Raw genomic sequence first — 19,371 nt, 5'->3', positions numbered from 1 at the left:
GATCACGTGATGCGATATCCCGTGACATCATTGCCCGATGTAGAAAGTCTCTCAATAAACCCTCTTTGGTCCTCAACGTAACTCCCTTTCCTTCTCCCGGGTTTTTCGGTCTTGTTATCGACCCATTGACTCGCTGATCCTGGGACTGAGCTTGCTTTATAGTTTCTCATCATTCACTTCGTCAGTACTTGTCCTCCCAGATACACGCAAGAATCACATGTTGACCCTTTTTGCAGGCAAGTAGACACGAGAAACCAACCAAACAACCATGGGTTCGGCAATTTCTTCTTGTATCCAAACCCTGCCTCCTCTGGGGGATTTCCTGCGCCCCACGCTGGATGCATATCTGGTTTCGCTCAACGTCTTCCAATACTTCCCCCTGGTAGGTTCCAAGCCTCCGTATCCAAGCATCAAAAACTGATCCCCTTCTAACCAGGTCTCTCTCATACAATGGTGCACGGCCTTCCATCCAGCCGGGAAAACCTCGCTGAAGAACTCGTACCTCAACTTCCCCGGCCGACTTGGCTGGTTCATCATGGAGGTCGTCGGTCCCGTCAATCTCCTCTACATCCTCTGGACGCTGCCTCCCCCCCTGAATATCGCCTCCCTCCCGCTGCCTAACAAGCTGGCTGCCTCGCTCTATGTCCTCCACTATATCAACCGCGCCATTGTCTCCCCGTTCTTCGCTGCACCCAGCATGTCCCCCATCCATGCCTTCGTTGTGTTTTCCGCCGTTCTGTTTAATTGGTTCAATTCGACCTGTCTCGCCGGTTGGATCGTCGGATATCAGATCCCCATTGTTCTTCCGGCATACTCATCTACCTCTAAGCCTGCTACGATGCCATCCTCTCCCCCTTCCTCCTCTTCTTCCTCTTCCTTACTCATCCCCTCCCTAGGCCTATGTCTCTTCCTCCTCGGAATGGCAGGCAACATTTACGCCGAACGCACCCTCTTCCGACTCCGTCGCGAGGGAGCCGAAACCCGTCCGACCAAGAAACCATCCTCCTCATCGCAATCCACCACCACCGATAGCAAGAACCGCAACAGCAACAACAAAAACAAATTCTCCAAAGTCTACGTCATCCCCCCTCCCACCGGCCTCTTCCACTCCATCCTCTACCCGCACTACGTTTGCGAATGGCTCGAATGGCTCGGTTTCGCTCTCGTCGGGACGGCGGTCCTCCCTGTCTCTTCTTCTTCTTCTTCGGTCCTTGGGAGTGCGTCGGTCGCGACTACTTCTTCATCGCCTATCGTCCTAGCACCGTGGATTGTGCCGTTTGCTCTGGGAGCGGACAAGGCGGGCCTGAGATTCCCTCTGCCGGCTGTGCTGTTCTTTGTGAATGCAGTGGCTAATATGTTGCCGCATGCGCGATGGGGACGGAAATGGTATGTGGAGCGATTTGGGGCGAAAAAGGTTGCCGGGAGGGGTGCCGTATTGCCGTTTTGTGGGTGCTTGTGATGGGACTTCTGTCGCTTTTTCTTATTGGTATCGTCAATGAATTTGATATATAGTCGGGTCCGCCAAGTACAGATACACGTGACCTCCGGCGAATTTGGTGAGCATGCATGAACTTACAGACAACAGACTACCAAGCATTAGTTATGCTTTGCTACTAATGAAAGAACGACTTCTAGAAACAAGATCTACGAGCAGAAGATAATCGGGTTGCAATACTGCCTTGTATGCATTGAAGTAATACTAATACTAGGTGTGGATGTATCACAACCTTCCAAGTGTGATATACACATTGTTGAAATTGGAAAAAATTCACCAGCAAGAGCTCAAATCTCCGGCACGCCCACACTCGGATTCCCCTTCACAATTTATGCAAAGAGAAACCAATTTTATAAAAACAAATCAAACCAAATGTTAAAACCACGCCTTGCAACGGAGAATCCGAAGCGTTCACAGACATGTCGGTTTGATTTGGGCTCTCGCCAATGTTGAAATTGTCAAATATGTTGAAAACTCCGTTGACCCCCGGATATCTCTAGTGCAAACCATGAACCCATATGTTGAACTTTTGGTATCATCATCGTAAACTCATCACATTAAGAAAAACGAGACGAAGAACGTCTCCCCCCTTCGAGGCGACAGGTTGAGAATGTCGCCCCCATCATGGGTTATTTGGTGTTATTAAACAAAAACATGCCATTTATTTGGCATGCTTCTGGCGGTAGAACTTGGCCGCGTTGACCATGTTGGTCAAAGCAGCCTTGGTCTCGGGCCACTGGCGGGTCTTCAGACCACAGTCAGGGTTGACCCACAGCTGGTCGACACGGAGGTAGGCAAGCATCTCCTCAAGGCGGTCCTTGATCTCCTGCTCGCTGGGAACACGGGGAGAGTGGATGTCGTAGACACCGGGACCGATGTGGCGGGGGTAAGCCTCGTCAATGAAGACCTTGAGCAGCTTGGCGTCAGACTTGCTGTTCTCAATGCTCAGAACATCGGCATCCAGCGCGGCAATGGCGTGGAAGAAGTCCTGGAACTCAGAGTAACAGAAGTGAGAGTGGATCTGAGTGCCGTCGGTAACGCCGGAGGTAGCCAGGCGGAAGGCACGGACAGCCCAGGACAGGTAGTCCTCACGCTCCTTGCCGGAGCGGAGAGGGAGACCCTCACGGAGAGCGGGCTCGTCGACCTGGATGACCTTGACACCGGCAGCCTCGAGGTCAACAACCTCGTCACGGAGGGCAAGAGCCAGCTGCTGAGCCTGGACGGACTGGTGGACATCGTCACGGGGGAAGGACCACCGGAGACAGGTGATGGGTCCAGTGAGCATACCCTTCATGGGCTTCTTGGAGATCGACACGGCGTACTTGGACTCCTTGACGGTCATAGGGGCGGGACGAGAGACGTCACCGACAATGATGGGAGGACGCACGCAACGGGATCCGTAACTCTGGACCCAGGCGTGGGTGGTGAAAACATAACCGGTGAGACGCTCACCGAAGTACTGGACCATGTCGTTACGCTCGGGCTCACCGTGGACGAGGACGTCCAGGTCGAGCTCCTCCTGGATCTTGACAACTTCCTGGATTTCCTTCTCGATGAACTTCTCGTACTCCTCGGGAGTGATCTCACCCTTGGTGAACTTGTTACGCTGGATACGGATCTCCTTGGTCTGGGGGAAGGATCCAATGGTGGTGGTGGGGAAGAGAGGGAGGTTGATGGACTTGCCCTGCTCAGCGTGACGGACAGGGAAGGCAGACTTGCGGTTGTGCTGCTCATCGGTGACGGCAGCCTGGCGCTGCTTGACGGCGGGGTCGTTGGTACGCTTGGAAGAGGCACGGGCCTGGACGGACTTGGCGTTGGCCTCGAGCTGCTCACGGACGGCAGCGGGGCCCTCAGTGACAGCCTTAGCGATGACAACAACTTCGGCGGTCTTCTCGACGGCGAAGCTGAACCAGTCACGGACCTCGGCGTCGAGAGTCTTCTCGCTCTCGAGGGTGTGAGGAACGTGGAGGAGGGAGCTGGAGGTGGCAACGATCACGCGGTCCTTGCCCAGCTTCTGGATGGCCAGCTCAACCTTCTCGATGGCAGCCTTGTAGTTGGTCTTCCAAATGTTACGACCATCGACAACACCGGCAGAGAGGACCTGCTTAGGGCCCAGACCAGCGACGACGGTGTCAAGCTGCTCCGGGTTGCGGACCAGGTCGATGTGGATGGCGTAGAGGCTCTGAAGGGAAGAAAGGACATCAATGTTGTGGACGATGTCACCGAAGTAGGTAGCAAGGGTGATGCGGGGGGCCTTGGCACCAAGGGCACCGAGCTTCTCGTAGGCGGGCTTGAAAGCAGCCTTAGACTTGGCGGGCAGGTCGAAGACGAGGACGGGCTCGTCAATCTGGACATCCTCAACGCCAGCCTCCTTGAGCTTGGCAAGCAAGTCAACGTAGACGGAGACGAGCTCATCGATCTTGTCGATGGGGTCAATGGTCTGGCCACGGTCGGCCTTGGCGAGGGTCAGGAAGGAGACGGGACCCAGGATGACGGGACGAGTGATAACGCCGGCCTCCTTGGCCTCAAGGTACTGAACAACAGGCTTAGGCTGGTCGGCCAGCTTGAAGGTCTGGTTGTTCTGGAGAGTGGGCTTCACGTAGTGGTAGTTGGAGTCAAACCACTTGACCATTTCCTATAGCGGGGTTGTGTTAGTCAGAGTTCCACTGCTAAAATCTGACGAGAGAAGTGGGGGGTGGGGGAGTAAGCGGACATACCAAGCTAGGAACATCGATAGCGGCCTCACCATCCTTGGCGGGCTTCTGGAGACCACGACCCATGGCGAAGTACTCGTCAATGGGGTGGAGGTTGTACTTGCTGTATCTCTCGGGGATGACCTATTGTGGAGAAAGTGAGTCAGATATTGGCTCGCATTTCAATGCCGGTCGGGGACTGCGAGGATGGAACATACACCGAAGAGCTGGATGTGGTCAAGGACCTGATCGTAGAAGGCAAAGTCGTTGCTGGGGATGATGTCGACACCAGCATCCTTCTGGATCTTCCAGTGCTCCTGACGGAGTCTCTTTCCCTCGCTCAAGAGCTCATCACGAGAGATCTTGTCTCCCCAGTACGCCTCGGTGGCCTTCTTGAGGTCACGAAGCTTTCCCATACGGGGGAAACCCAAGACGGAGCTAAAGTAGCGGGTTAGCGGGATGGACAGGCATCAATGACGAGAGATGAGATGAGAATCACGTACGATTGAACCATCCTGACGGTTTTTCTGGTGTGAAGAGGAAGGAGGGGACGGGAGAGAGAGTTGAGGAAAAACGAAATGATTCACAGGAGAGGGTGAATCAAAGAATGAAAAGATGAACAAGAGACGGATGAGAGTCCCCTGTACCAAAGAAAAAGATAGGAATGGGGGGAGAGAGGATGGAGAGAAGAAAAGAAGAAAAAACAGCGAGGAGGGGGAGGAGGGGAAGGTTAAAAAGGACGGGAGGATCGAGACTGACTGCCCCTCGTTAGATAGCCACAGCACTAGTCCCAAGGGGGCAAGAATCCTCGGGGAATCAGCTCCAGCGCCAAACCCGCTGGGGAAATGGGAGCAAATGGCGTGATTGCTTACTTCACTCCAACTTGTCAGCGGCTGCAGTGCCTGCTGTGCCTAGTCCCACATCGGCCTCGCATCGGCGTCCGGGATCGGCTTGCCCTGCTGACTCAGCGCGATTCCGCCGTGGTTCGCGCCAAGAGGGACGATGTTTTCTTCTACTGTACATACACCTGCAACAGGATGTCCTACTCAGTGCTCGATCATGTCTCCTCCTTACCTACCACTCACTCAGTATATCGTGTGGGGTCTTACCCAGTCCTCAGTAGGTTACCTCTTGGTGATTCGTACTTGCCTAAATTCCATATAGTATCTACCATGCCTGCTTTTTCGGTGCCTACCACATACCTACAATGTCAGGGATGGTCCTTCCCAATGTTCTGCAATTTGCTGTCCTCAACACCCGTACTCTCTTCCCAGTAGCAACGTATCTCCATCATGACCCGTCATCTCGGGAAATGATCACCCATCTCCTGTCTACCCTGCAAAGCCCTTCATGAGGATCTTCTTTTGTCCTCGGTTCTTCAGGAGCCGTGCTTCTTCGGCCTCGTCCGACAGTCCGCAGACTTCCCGCTACCAGCTAGACCGGTTGGATGTGCCGACGACTCCTGATCGCCATCCGGAAGGTGACTATGCGACCCATGTCCCATCTTCTGCTACCCCGTCTTGGATTTGGAGTCTCTGACCATCGGGTGTAGGCATCTCATCGTCAAGGGAGCATGCACATTACCCTGACCGTCAGAGCGATTCCTCCGAGGGATTCTCTGATAGACTGCGGAGACGGTTTTCTCGAGAAACACATGGCTCACACATGCGGTCTCGAAAGGGTGACAAGAAGACTGGTCATTCTATCTTCCCATTCACGACCATGACCTTCAATAATAACCCCAACCAAATAGCGTCTGCGGATATAGGCAGCAGTCTGATAAGTGAAAGGGGTTATGACAGCGATGCGCAGTATATAACTACCCCCAAGCAGACCGGCCAGTTCAAGGAGGAGTTACACCCCAGACCCGGTGTCTGGAGGAACATGTCGCCGCTGGACCAGCCCTATCACGGCGCGGACCAAGAAGCTGAGTATGGGAGGTCTCCTGTGCCGATGGATGAAAGTGGTCGAATGGGAAATTACAACTACGGAGGTCACCGGGAGATGGAACGATCGCAGACATCGTGGCACTCAAGGAATCACCCACGTTGGGGTCCACCACAAAGCCACTCTGGTCCTCGCAATGTCTATGAACATCCTCGAGGGAGGGTGGGAAGCCCTTGCCCAAGCATAGCCAGCAGCGTTTCCCTAGACACGACGGCAGATGGGAAGTCCGCTACCCATGGCTTCTATTATCCTCGACAGCGACAAGGCTTAAAAAATACTTCGATGCCCGGCAATTACCCTAGAGATGACCGTCAAAGAGATGACCGGCAAATTTTACCGATTAAAATTGGAGGACAGAGTCTAAATTTGCCCAACTGCACACCCGGCTTGTCACAGCCGTATACAACGTCCGCGGAGTCTGTAGCATATCCTCCGTCCCAAATCTCGGTCATGAAAAGGAGACAGCGGCATCAAAGGGAGCAGGAGTCGGATGGACCGTCCATTCACTTAGTCGACATGAATATACCCCGAGCATTGGCGTCGCACTCCATGTCGCCTCACATTTTATCTCAAAACCAGTCACTGGACGAGAATGGATGGAGCAATAGAAGCGAGGTACAAGGTACCACCCAGCCCGGTCACGAATATTCCAAAATGGAAGCGCCAAAGACTCCGATCCACAACGGAGGAAAGACGAGCAAGGAGCCTTCGTCGTCCTATTCCCGCAAGACGAGCATTTCCTCAGAGTTTCCAGGATACCGTTGGGAACCCAAAGCGTTTAACAACTCTTCCGCCAGCCCTGACAAAGGATCTACTGGAACTGGTTTCGAGGTAGCACCAAATTGTAGACAAGCACCACGGCCGCGGGAAATGCACACTGGTCAGTCGAGCGAGCTCAGCCCACGTGATCATCGCAGCGCCGACACCGTCGATACCCAGAAGAGCAAATTCATAGGCCAGCCTAGTCCAGATCGATCTGTCTCATCCCCGGTTCCCTGTGCCAGTCGTGGCACAAATGAAAGCCTCGCATCTCCGCGCAAAGTCAGTGTCGGCTGGATGTCAGGAGGTCGTCGCCTTGGTTACGGCTACACGATGGTACCGGCCGACGAATCGGCCGAGCAACCATCTCACGGAAATCCCACAACCCCCGTTAGAACTGATGGCATGCAGGGAAGCGAGAGAGCAAATGTTAGTCATAGCAAACAAGGCTCGGAGAAGATGGGAAAGATTTCATTGCGGATAGGAGACTCGACATACGACATCTCGAATATCATTCAACGCTTGAATCCACGCCATAGGGCAGCGACATCCGCCGAGATCACCAATCGCAGCGACACGGCGAGTTGTGACTCCGTAACCTCTTCGTTATGGGAGAAACTTGGATACCGGAAAAGAAGCCACAACGAACTGGATACAGATGTCGATAAGAAGTCTCCATGGAGCCATTTCTGTGGAGTAGGTTTAGATCAGACGTCGCGAGAGCCACCAATTCTAAGCAAGGACTCGTCTACTTCGGCCGCGGGCGAAGATACAGGGCACCTGGCGCTGCGTCGGGCAAAAACCATCTTGGCTAAAGGACGCAGCGTGAGTGCGATTGCCCGCGATTTGGAGCATTCCATCGTGCAGAATAAAGGGACAAGGGTCATGAAATACAAAATCCGTGACCTGAGGAACAGACGCCGCAAAACTGACGACGACGGCCCGATTTTTACGGACAACAGAAAGGGTAGCTATGGAAATTCGCAGGATGGAGAGGAAAGAGAGTCGAGCCCGGACGTGATTGGGGTTGGTCAAAACGAAGCTGAGGAGCCCAAGGAACCGAGTTTCGATTTAGTGTCAGATGACTGGATTGACAAGATCCACGAATGTCTGGATATCCAGCCCATCCCCGAGTAGATGAATCAGCACGGGGTTGCCTCATGGTGCGTACAGGTTGGTCTTTTTTTAGAGGCACATTCTTTGGGTTTCGCGTGAACAACTTGGCAAGTTATTTCTTGTAGCCGGTAGGATATCATTTCGCAGGAATTGGTTGGGAGTATGTAAATGATAGCGATCCACACAGTCGTATTGGAATCAGCAGAGTATTAGTGTCAATTGACAGTATTTTGGCCCAACGCCCGAACATGTTCATAGTAGTCGTACATAGGTATATTAAAGCACACAAAAACGCCCAAAAAAGAAACCCCAGAGTTGTATCCTCTTATTTCCTCTGCCGCTTCGAACTCTTATCGCTTGTATTGCTCAAGACACTGGCGGAGCGCTTATTGGAGTTAGTCTCCCGATCCTTCACTGGCGTGGCACTTGTAGCATTCGCCACAACGCCCGGGTCAGCCTTGCTTTCCCCTTCACCGGGAGCGTCGACGCCCCCTTCGGCAGCCGGGGCCGCAGACGTCGACTCGGGGGCTGCGCTCGCCGTAGGCACAGAGTCATCCTCCTGTTCCGCCTTTACCTGGGGGTTCTCCTTCTCTCTGGCCTCCTTAGCTTTCCGCTCCCGTTCCTCCTTAGTGGCCTCGAGGACGCGGATCTCGCTCTCCACCTTCTCGGCCACTTTGCGGGCATCAAGCAGCAGGTTCACCGAGTGGATCAGTTTCTCGAATTCCTTACAGACTCGTTCCGTGGGCATGACGAGACGGAGAGGGATCTCCAGTTCCGCGAGCGCGGCAGCCAGCTTCTGGGTCTGGACGTTGGATTTGGCCTGCGTCAGCTTCTGGGCGCGGTCACTTCGGAACTGGACGCTTGGAGCCAGACGATCGTGATGTTGGACGCCGTATCTAGCTTCCTCGGCGGGAGTGAGAGTTTTGACGGCTTGTTGGGTGTCCTTGCTTGCGGCGGCGGCGGCGGCGGCAGCCGCTGCCGCTGCTTTCTTGTTCGTGGGCGGTGCAGGCGCTGCGGAGCTAGGTGTTTCGGCGCGGCTTTCCCGGGCAGCAGGATTGCTTGCGCTTGGTGCTGGGGTCTGTCCGGCTGGGCTGGGTGCGGCGCCCTCCGGACCGAGTATGGAGCGTCGCTTCTTGGTTTTGTCGGCCTGGAGAAGGTTCTGGAGAAGCTGTGATAGTCCTTGGCTGGATTGATACATCGTGGTGTTGCCCACACTGATGGGAGCTTCGAGGCGGGAGTATAGTTCTCTGCGTTCGGCGATGAAATCCTGCTCGTTGGCAGTGATGCGTTTCAATTCCTCCAAGAGAATGCTTTCCTCGCGCACCTCATCCGCGGTCCGGTTGAGTTGCAGCGAGGCGAGATCCTTGCGGGCTCGCTCGCGATCGGGGTCAAATTTCATCATCTTCTCGTGCAGTTCGAATTCGGCTTCGGACATCTCGGATGGCGGGTGTTCGAGGGCGAGCATCGAGGCAGCAACGAAATAATACCGTGCCTTCATGGTCTCCATCGTGCGACCGCGCTTCGCCGGCACAAGCGCAGTGGCGTTTTCCTCCGCATTGACCGGATGCGACTGGTAGTCGTAGCGATCGGCGATCACCATCCATCGGAGATCGTAATCTTCGACCAGATCCATCAGGTAATCGGTCTCTTCCCGCGTCCAGTCGTCGCTCTTCAGATGGCGGTTGTATTCCTCGTCGGTGTACCGGTTCGGCAGTCGCGCCTTGACGTTGTACTTGGCAAAGTTGTATTCCTTCTCTACGGGTTTGTCGGCATCGTCTTCCTGTTTTGGTCCGTCGGTTTCCATCTCAGAGCCCTCCAGCGCCGCGGGCTTTGCGGTTTCGTGTTGTCTTTGCCAGTGGCGGAGGACGAGGCCGTCGGATCGCGCATCGTTGGTAAATGGGGCCATGGTCCTAAGGACGGAAGAAGCTGGTTAATCACCTGCTCCGGTCAGGCACAAGGAACCGGGGGGGGCAATGTCACGTACCAGGGACGGACTCGCAATTTGCTCATCCATTTTGGGCGGCCCTTGTATCGATTCTCGTTGATGGCGATCGGAGGTGCTCTTTCGCCAAGCAGGGCGTAAAGCTCGCGATTGATACCCTCTGAAAAAACCAATGCGTTAGATTTGGTTTGCTCTTAATGCACATGTAAATATAGTGTTTGCAGGACACCAACGTACCTGGTCTCTTCTCAACCGCCTTCTGCTTCTTATGCGGTCGGGGCTGTTGGCCCTCCGCGGGCAGGTCCAGCATGTCGCGAACATCGGCGGCAGCCATGGTGGATGGCTCCCCCCCAGGGATCGGGCGAGACGAAAGAAACAGGGGCGAAATAAAACAAGTCGGACAAGAAATCCAACAAGAACGTCTTCGGCGACAGAACAGATGGACGCAGATGCACCGGGATGGGAGAAGAAAGAGGGAGGAGGAAGCAGGAGGGCGGAGGAGGTCGAGAATTCGCGCCAAGACTTTTACCCGCTGGAGCCAGATTAATCGCTTCTCTTGTTGTGCAGGCGTCTGCTGCCAGGGACGGGCCTCATTATTCCACCTTCCCTTCCTCCTCCTCCCTCTTCTCCCTCTTCTCCAACGAAAAGTCAAGTCCCCTCGTCATGGCTCCGTCAACTTCGTCAGCCTCATGGCTGTCATCCGTCCTGGCTTTCTGCGCCATCCTGTGCCTGTCGGTACCCGTCAACGCCCTCTACTTCTATATGGACGGGCGTCAGACCAAGTGTTTCTTTGAGGAACTCCCCAAGGACACCCTGGTGGTTGGTACGTCACTAATCTCGCAAAAAATCCCACTTCCAATGCCCCAGCTTGTGTCCATCCCATTAACCTTCACCGTTTTACAGGAAGCTTCTCCACCGAAGTCATCAACCAGCAATCGAACACGTATTCCGTTGACCCCAACCTGAAGGTGCTCATCACCGTCGACGAGATCTTCGACAATGACCACCGGGTCGTGTCCAAGCGCGACGGCAACTCCGGCCGCTTCACCTTCACCGCCGCCGACTCCGGCCTGCACAAAATCTGCCTGACGCCCGAGACCAACGCTGCCACCGGCGGCTGGATGTCCGGGGGCCCTGGCGGTGCCGTACGCCTGTCGCTGGACATGGCCATCGGAGAGACCAGCAAGATCGAGACCGAGGACAAGGGCAAGATGCAGGACATTGTGCAGAAGGTCAAGGACCTGAACAGTCGGTTGCAGGACATTCGTCGCGAGCAGGTCTTCCAGCGGGTATGTTGTTTTACCTCCCTTGTGCATGGCTTTATCTACCCTAGGCCTTTTCCCCCCTTGATATGATGATCTCCTGGTGGTGGTTATATCTACCGGGGAGAATTGTTCGCGAAGGAAACCTGTCGACCTTTTACTAATGTTTATCGCCTCTGTATAGGAACGTGAAGCCGAATTCCGTGACCAGTCTGAGGCTACCAACGGGCGTGTCGTTCGCTGGACCCTGATCCAGCTCGCCGTGCTGTCGGCTGCCTGCGCCTGGCAGCTGTCTCATCTCCGCTCGTTCTTCATCAAGCAGAAGCTGACATAAAACGAACTCGGAGAACAGAGACGGAGAGGTCGAGAGGGGAAAGAAAAAACAAGGAAAATTTAGCAAAGGAACGAAGTATGTGGCGGTGATATTGTGCGGCGCATCGTGAGCATGGGATTATCTGGTTTCGCTTCTTCTGATTATCCTACCGTTCGATTCATCTTGAGCATCAATTGAGAAAGTTCTCGCTGTTCTGGTTCTTTGTTGGTCGGGGAGGGTTTGGCCGTAGATCGGCCACGGTGGCATTAGACAGGATGTCCTAGGCTTGTGCGTTTGGCAGCATCTGTGATATAAATGAGTTGATTGATGGGATATGGATATAATGACCTTAGCTTTGTTTTTAAGCCAAGTTACTCTTCTACCAGCCACTGCAGTTGTATTATCCCAGTTATCATTCTATCTATCTCTATTGTTGGTCACGAAAATGAATCATCAATATTCCAGTATCATTTCTATATGTGAATTATTAGCCTGATGCATTTATGCACCTAGTCTTTCTCCCCTATTCAAGTTATGGTCATTATGTGATGCCAGCATGTTGCTCATAAATACATCAGGACTTAAGATCTCCAGTCGCAATCCAGATTTCCATGTCGACTGTAATCAAATATGTGGAATGTATCCAAAACGGCCCAAATAAAGAGAACCCAGGTATATAACGGAAAAAAAAAAAAAAAAAAAAAATCAAAACAAAAGAAAGAGAGAGAAAAAGGAAAAGGGTCATTAGGGAGAATAAGAGCCCCTAGATCACTGGGTTTATTATCATGAGTTCGTTGATCCACCAAAGGGCGGCGGTGGGTTACCACAGAACCCCTTAATCAATCGCTCCAGGTCGGTCAATTTGTACGGCTTGGTCATATAGCCTTTCATGCCGACCTTAGACGCACGCGCCAGGGCCTCATCCGTAACATCAGCGCTCACAGCTAGCACTGTGGGTGACGAAGGTGCGGAACCGCTAGCTGACCGACCAAGCTGAGGATTAGGGGCGATTCGACCGTGATATTCGTCGACCAGTTGGAATATCTTGGAGGTGGCCTGGTACCCATCCATTTCTGGCATCCAGAGATCCATCAAAATAACATCCACTGGTTTCAACTTTTTCGAGTGACCGGAAGAATCAGAGACTGTGTCGTTACCAGCAACATCTACGCCTTTCGGCACTTGCGGCTGGTCACCATCAGGTGTCTCTGCAGGCTCTTGTGACGTGATGATGTTCTGCATGATCCGCACGGCCTCTTTTCCGTTACATGCTTCGTAGACGTCTTTGTAACCGAGTCTCTTCAGCATGTTCACGAGTACCCGCCGATTGATTTTGTTGTCTTCAGCAACAAGGACGGTGAGTGGATGTTTTTCGCCTAGTTTGCTATCGTAGGTGCCACCGCCTATAGGGCCTTGCGACGATCTGGCAGCAGGCACCGAACGAGCAGGTGTGGACGAATGTGTGGACGAATTCGATGACTCGTCCGTGAGGCTGGGGGATGGCTGCTGGATCGGTTGGGCTGGGAGAGGCGAAGGGGGGATCAGCGAATTAAACGCTGACTTGCCCCCGTTGCTTAATCCCGATGGATCGCAGAGCTGAGGAGAAGTTAAGAGTTTCGTGACAGGAGTAAACTGCCTGGTAGAAGGTTCAGACTGGTAGATCGGGATTCTAATCTCAAACTCCGACCCACGGTCAGGACCAGAAATCGAGGAGCGAACGCAAATCAAGTCACCACCCATTTTCCGTGCAAGGCCCTTAGCTACCAGAAGCCCAAGTCCAAGTCCGTCTTTGCTCCGGGTCGTCGATGCGTCCTGTCGAGCGAAGGGCTTGAACAGCTTCGGTAGGAAGGCCTCCGGGATACCTGACCCCGTGTCCTGCACACTGATCATGATATCGTTGGCGTTTCGGCCAACCTTTGCATGTACCGTAATCGCACCACTATTGGTAAACTTGACGGCGTTCAAAAAGACACAGGATATCAACTTGGCAAGATCGCGGTCGTCGACGTATAATGTGTCTGGTAATGCTGCATCAACGGTCCAATCTATCGTTTTGGAAAAGACCTCTCTACCGGAAGACCGCGACCGCACTTCGATCTTTTCTCCGAGTTCAGTCGCATTCGTCACAGCAAAATCGGGTCGACCGCCAACGTGTAATGATTCGTTGATGACCAGTCGAAGGAGATCACGAAGCTTGGTGGATCGCACCGCCGGTCCTCGGTTGTTGAGATTGATCCCTTCCAACATGAGGTGAGACGCCGATCGTCGCGCCGCCAACGAGGGACGCGACTCAACCATACTCGCCATGACAGCCTCGATCTGGTGTACCGGGGTCGTCTGGAGGATTTTGTCGCTCTCGTGGACCGCGTTCTTGACCTCTTCACTTCGAGGTGAGAGCCCTTTCGGGCCCAAGACACGCGCGACTTTCTGCTTCGAGGCCGGCCCAGCGTTGTTATCGATAGGGTTGCTTCGTCGCCGTTTGTACGGATTTACCGTGATGTTGCTACCTTCGATAAAGATATTTGGGCGGGTTTCGGGCGCATTGACTGGCGACTGGACGGGCCCGCCGAAGCAGTCATTCTCGCGTTCAAACTGGGGGGTTTTGGGCACCTGCATGTTCAAATCATAGGCATGGACCACATTATCGGCGGCCTCGACCGCCCGCCTAGCACTATCTTGAACCATCTCGATGCTCTCCTTCAAAGTTTGGAAGATACCCCCTGTTGTAGGCGGCGGCTTTCCAAGCATAGCTTCGCGGACAGTGGCATGCATGACGTCTAGCATTCCAACAATTCCCTGCATCGGAGTTCGAAGCTCGTGGGACAGGCTTCGAGCATACGGCTTGAGGGCATGAGAAGAAAAATCAACATGCCCCTGCACAAGGTTGATATGCGTGTCCTCCACGATTTTCTGGCTCACAGAAACAGCATGGGCCTCCCGGGTAGGCCGATCAAATTTTGCATCGTCTACTTCGTCAGCAATTCGCTTGATGATCAGATCTTCCAGCGAATGCAGAATCATTTCCAGAAATTGCCAGGAGAGCGTCCGTTTCTGCAGGCCGGGTCCAGACCACATAAGCCCAAGGTAGGCCGCACATTTAGTTTCCGAAAACAGTGGGACTGCCAAATAACCTTCCGCAGCAAACGGGAGCTTGTCTTGGTCGAATGAGATAAATGACCCCAGGTTTTCGGGAATTAAGCAGGCTTTTCCGTGGTCCATGTGAGATTGCGGGTTGCCTCCTGCGAACGACCGGTTCCTGTACATTCCCACCGTTTGATGTCCATCGTTGTAGTAGAACGCAGTGCCGTGCAAGGAAGGACTTCGGCCCTCTACATCCTTCACGGCATCATTTTCGCGAACTTTTCGGGCCACAAAGGTGTACTGGGAATTGCAAAGTGAGGCAAGTTGTTCCATCAACTGAGTCCAGAACGATTCCGCGTCCAATCCTCGGAGATCTTGTTTGAGTTTGACCAATCGATCGACTGCAACGTTCTGCGGTCCACGGACATGTTGACTAATCGACGGGTCGGCTTGCGCGTCGCTGTTCCGCAGGGTGGCAGCGGAAGTGTCGCCAGGAAGGCATTCAGATTTGCAGGGAAGAAATGACGAGGTACGTCCAGAGCGAAAGGAGTTGGACCATTCTGATTCGATCGAGTCAGACATGGCGAGACCAAAGAACGCCTTTTGCCGAAATACCAATCGGCCAGTTGAGAGGTTCCGGAGGCGTCAAATTCCGGACGTAGTCGCCTGAACTAGGGTATAGGAGGGCGCCAGGAAATTGTTAGTGAGCAGTAAGCGATCGATAAGTCACGAAACGAATTTTTGAACAAGACAAAACGCATGGCTCTCTGTCTGGAAGGAACCACGGGTTTGATTAGCGACCGATCTTATTGCGGGCATAATTATGAAAGAAGGAAAATTGCCAATAACCCAGCAAATTTGCGGTTCCCCAATGGTGATCGAGAACATACATGACCCTAGTCTGACAGGGAAGACGAAGCCCAAGGCGAGCCTCACCGCGAGGATCGGGCGCTCGGCACGCTGGCACCTTTGGGTATTGCGGAAGAATGAAGCCGCTCCGTCTTCGAGTGTTCCAGCGTGAAAATAGGCAGATAGCAAATGGGAAGTCGAAATGATAATGTCGCCTTGAATCGAGTAAAAGGGACGGGTTGTATTGATCGGTTTCACGATAATTCCGCCATAAAAGAAAAAATTCAAGACAAAAAAAAGGAAGCACAGAACAAATGCCGGGCCAGCGATGGGGTCGAAAAAAGGTGTCCACACAAGACAAGAGCGTCGAAGCACCGATGGACGGGGAGAATTGGCGGATCCACCGGACGATAAGAAGCGACGACAAGCAAAGGTCGAGGGGAGCAAGTGGACGGAGGGGAAAGAAGAGGGAGAGGAGGGGGAAAGGAGGGAAGAGGAGAAGAGAAGAGAGAGAAAGAGAGAGAGAGAGAGCAAAGGGAAAGGAAGGGGAGGACGAGGAGGGGAGAAGGAGAGAAAGTCGATTTGCCGATCGGCCGGTCTAGACGCGGGGAGGCTGAAACCGATCGTTTCCCTCGCCTTTTCAGCGGTGAGTCTTGCTTTTCTATTCCTAGTACCTAAGTATATACTTAAGACTCTTTCTTAAGAAATTCTGTCAGAGAAATGAGAAAAAAATAACGAATTCATGGCGAGATTAATTGTGTGCAAAAGATGAACGTGGCCAGACCCGTCGAAATATATTTTTCCACCGCAATTAATCAATTTTAATAATGTCTCCTGACCGACGATCCTCATCGACCCCCTCAGTACGTGGAAGAGATTCCACTCGACACTCATAGAAGGGAATGTTCGGCAAGCTGCCTAAACCCCAAAAGACTCCAAAGATAGCCATCCAATAGCAACATCTTGTTTTCACTAGCAAACATCTCTCCCACTTCACGTGGATCGAGGTTGTGGTACAAGTGACACAACCAACCGAACGATAAAGAACGCCAGGAAACACAGAAACCATGGCAAACCCATTTGAAATCGCTGTCTCCGATGTACAGCTGCAGGCTCTGCGGCAGAAACTCGAAACTGCCTCCTTTCCCGATGAATTGGACGATGCTGAATGGGACATGGGCGTCCCGTTGGCGGAGATGAAACGATTGACTGCGTACTGGCGCGATGGATTCAACTGGCGACACAAGGAAAAGAAACTGAACGAGGCATTGAAACAGTTCCTCGTCCCCATCACGGTATCGGGCTTTGGCGAATTGGACATCCACTGCCTACATCATACCAGTCCCAACCCAAACGCCATCCCATTGCTCTTTATCCATGGCTGTAGGCCTCCCCGGTCCAGTCCTCTTCCAGGCTCGCAATGGCAATAGTAACAAATAACGCCGTCTCCCCAGGGCCCGGAAGTTTCCTTGAAGCAACTAAGCTCATCCCCTTGTTAACAGTGGGCAATGATCAGCCAGCGTTCCAACTGGTGGCGCCTTCGTTGCCCAACTTTGGCTTTTCCTCGGCCGTGAAAAAGGTCGGTCGAAATTCATTCTGAGTCCGAAACCAACTGAAAGTCGTCACCGGTATAGAAAGGCTTCGGTCTGGTCCAGTATGCGGAAGCCATGCATGCCGTCATGGCTGCCTTGGGCTATCACGAATACGGTCTGTTGTAACCAACCCCGTGCAGCTAAATTGCCAGTTAAACGTAAAATACTCATGCCTTGACAGCCATCCAAGGCGGCGACTGGGGAAGTATCATCGCTCGTGTGATGGCAAATCGCTATCCCGACCAGGTCAAAGCCGTGCATATCAACTTCCTGCCCGTGATGCCGCCCCTCCCATGGCGCAACCCACTCCTGTTTCTCCAGTCTCTCCTGACCATTCCGTTTTCGTCCAAGGATAAGGCTCATCTTGTCGCTACTAAGGAGTACCTGACGGAGGGGAACAGCTACTTCCGTGAGCAAGAGACCTGTCCTCAGACGTTGGGGTATGCTCTCCACGATAGTCCCGTAGCGCTGTTAGCTTGGATCTACGAGAAGCTGCATGCCTGGACCGATAACTATCCGTGGGCAGATGATGAGATCCTGACTTGGGTCAGTATCTATCAATTTTCAACCGCAGGGCCTGCGGCGTCTGTTCGGATTTACTACGAAGCGGCTCGAAGGGACTCCCCTTCTGCTTCCCCGGGTCTCACGACGGCCGACGTGATGTCGACCGTTGCCCCCCACAGTGTCCGGTTCGCCGTGGCCCAGTTCCGCCGAGAATTGTTCCGGGTGCCTCTGTACTGGCGGTCGCTCATCGGAAACGTCGTTCGGGCCAATGAATATGACTGCGCGGGTCATTTCGCGGCCTGGGAGGTGCCCGAGTTGCTGGCTTGGGACATCAAGGCGTTCCTGGGGAGGAACGGCCAGGCCCATGGTGCTGTGTCAGGGAAGTCCGGGTACTGATGGTAGTTTTATGCAATTCATATGTTGTGGATTGTAGACAAGAACCCGGGCAAGGGTGCAGAGATCTAATTTGTGTAAAAAAATCACCGTCTTGTTGTCGCCTTCCCTCGTATGCCCTCACTCTCTACTCTGCCTCGTCGCAATCGACAGTATGTAACATCAAGTGGAGACCGCAGACGCCGGAAAGCCGCTCCCGACCGGCAGAATATCAATCAATGGTAATGGTGCGTTAAATTAGAACATTGAACAGCGTGATTCAAGAAACAAAGGAAACAAAAATTCATATCCCGATTTGGACCGCTCTAGTCCTGTCTTCCCTTCAATAACCGCTTGGTCACCTTGTCTTTCTCTATGATGTATACTTGAGCACCCCAACCGGAGAGGGCGTCTCGGTCGACGGCACTGAGAAGGGCCTGAGAAATGGTTTCGAACAGGTCATCGGCCTCCTGGTAGACGTTAGCATCGGTCGGGCATTAAATCACCGTCGAGACATATCGTCTCTTCATGAACCCAGAAGACTTGGGAAAATCAACATACCAGACCCGGCTCCCACAGACCCTCACAAGTACCAAACAGCTGCTCGCTAGCCGTCCCGCTCACGATGAAGTCCTTTGCAAAATCGATACATCCGATGCTGTCGAAGCCGCAGATGAAAGGCTTGCCCGTCGTCTGGTTGATACCAGCCACCACGGGGCTGACGAAGAAAGGTCCGAATCGCTTTTCGTACAGCGATGAACTGACCAGGTTGGCTAGGGTCTGGGGGGCGATGTTCCGTTCCTCACGGAGTCGGTACATGTTGACCTTGTAGCGGAAGAGATCCGAGACAGTCGAGACATCGGTAGCCAGACCGGTCAAGCCGAGGAAGGTCTGGGGGCCGTAGTTGAAGATCTTGGGGAAGTTGTTGGAGACGGTCAGGGCCTGCATACCCAGGCGGAGATCACAGGCAATCGCGACGCAGTCCTTGCCCACCATGGCAACACAGGCACCGCCATCTGTAGAGCGAGAGGGTTAATACGGCGACAAATGATGGGGTTCAGATGGGAGACGAGGAGCACGGCATACTGATGTCGAAGGGAGAGCTCTGGGGAGATGGTCAGCTTGCTTGCTTGGTCAGTCAGACAGAGGAAGGGCACGGCACACATACCATGATTGCGGCAGGAAAATCCCAAAGATCGGAAATTACAGGAAGCTTCCAGGAGAGGTTGTAAGCCGAGAAATCGTTGAAGCGAGAGAATTGGGAATGGGAGAGAGAGGAAGGGGAGGGAGTTGAGGGGGACGGGGAAGAGGATGGAAGAGTGGAAGTTGGAGTTGACGGAAGCTCTCTCTGCCTGTCCTGCCAGCAACGCGTGGAGCCGCCGAGCTTCTGCCGATGACGATGCGCCCGCTGCCTATTCTTTCCTCTCGTCTTCCGGCTTCACTTTC

The 19,371-nt window shown here is 53.4% G+C and overlaps 8 protein-coding genes across 8 annotated transcripts; 4 read left to right on the top strand and 4 right to left on the bottom strand.

Annotated features, from left to right (window-relative positions):
- Positions 1-268: 268 nt before the first annotated feature.
- Positions 269-1,459, top strand: KD926_005370 (3-oxo-5-alpha-steroid 4-dehydrogenase family protein; the record flags this gene model as incomplete). Its single annotated transcript, XM_053098590.1, has 2 exons — positions 269-382; positions 437-1,459. 2 exons carry the CDS (start codon positions 269-271, stop codon positions 1,457-1,459), a joined length of 1,137 nt encoding a protein of 378 aa, XP_052957497.1.
- A 697-nt stretch (positions 1,460-2,156) lies between these two features.
- KD926_005369 (5-methyltetrahydropteroyltriglutamate--homocysteine S-methyltransferase) lies at positions 2,157-4,702 on the bottom strand (the record flags this gene model as incomplete). Its single annotated transcript, XM_053098588.1, has 4 exons — positions 2,157-4,130; positions 4,213-4,332; positions 4,407-4,626; positions 4,692-4,702. The coding sequence occupies 4 exons, from the start codon at positions 4,700-4,702 to the stop codon at positions 2,157-2,159; spliced, it is 2,325 nt and encodes a 774-aa protein (XP_052957496.1).
- An 836-nt stretch (positions 4,703-5,538) lies between these two features.
- On the top strand, positions 5,539-8,031 carry KD926_005368 (uncharacterized protein; the record flags this gene model as incomplete). The annotated part of the gene is made up of 2 exons (XM_053098587.1): positions 5,539-5,668; positions 5,741-8,031. The coding sequence occupies 2 exons, from the start codon at positions 5,539-5,541 to the stop codon at positions 8,029-8,031; spliced, it is 2,421 nt and encodes an 806-aa protein (XP_052957495.1).
- A 304-nt stretch (positions 8,032-8,335) lies between these two features.
- On the bottom strand, positions 8,336-10,286 carry KD926_005367 (SANT/Myb-like DNA-binding domain-containing protein; the record flags this gene model as incomplete). Its single annotated transcript, XM_053098586.1, has 3 exons — positions 8,336-9,920; positions 9,995-10,112; positions 10,190-10,286. 3 exons carry the CDS (start codon positions 10,284-10,286, stop codon positions 8,336-8,338), a joined length of 1,800 nt encoding a protein of 599 aa, XP_052957494.1.
- A 329-nt stretch (positions 10,287-10,615) lies between these two features.
- KD926_005366 (emp24/gp25L/p24 family protein) lies at positions 10,616-11,548 on the top strand (the record flags this gene model as incomplete). Its single annotated transcript, XM_053098585.1, has 3 exons — positions 10,616-10,775; positions 10,856-11,241; positions 11,399-11,548. The coding sequence occupies 3 exons, from the start codon at positions 10,616-10,618 to the stop codon at positions 11,546-11,548; spliced, it is 696 nt and encodes a 231-aa protein (XP_052957493.1).
- A 762-nt stretch (positions 11,549-12,310) lies between these two features.
- Positions 12,311-15,190, bottom strand: KD926_005365 (sensor histidine kinase/response regulator; the record flags this gene model as incomplete). Its single annotated transcript, XM_053098584.1, has 1 exon — positions 12,311-15,190. One exon carries the CDS (start codon positions 15,188-15,190, stop codon positions 12,311-12,313), a length of 2,880 nt encoding a protein of 959 aa, XP_052957492.1.
- Positions 15,191-16,524: 1,334 nt separating this feature from the next.
- KD926_005364 (epoxide hydrolase) lies at positions 16,525-17,949 on the top strand (the record flags this gene model as incomplete). Its single annotated transcript, XM_053098583.1, has 4 exons — positions 16,525-16,840; positions 16,912-17,036; positions 17,092-17,164; positions 17,231-17,949. The coding sequence occupies 4 exons, from the start codon at positions 16,525-16,527 to the stop codon at positions 17,947-17,949; spliced, it is 1,233 nt and encodes a 410-aa protein (XP_052957491.1).
- A 302-nt stretch (positions 17,950-18,251) lies between these two features.
- On the bottom strand, positions 18,252-19,096 carry pup3 (proteasome core particle subunit beta 3; the record flags this gene model as incomplete). Its single annotated transcript, XM_053098582.1, has 4 exons — positions 18,252-18,395; positions 18,487-18,941; positions 19,012-19,030; positions 19,094-19,096. 4 exons carry the CDS (start codon positions 19,094-19,096, stop codon positions 18,252-18,254), a joined length of 621 nt encoding a protein of 206 aa, XP_052957490.1.
- Positions 19,097-19,371: the final 275 nt, after the last annotated feature.

This window comes from Aspergillus affinis (assembly GCF_023601865.1).
Source record: "Aspergillus affinis strain CMG 70 chromosome Unknown NODE_26_length_314309_cov_85_634089, whole genome shotgun sequence".
In the NCBI taxonomy this organism is placed as follows: Eukaryota; Fungi; Ascomycota; class Eurotiomycetes; order Eurotiales; family Aspergillaceae; genus Aspergillus; species Aspergillus affinis.
This window is presented reverse-complemented; position numbering and strand designations above follow the sequence as displayed.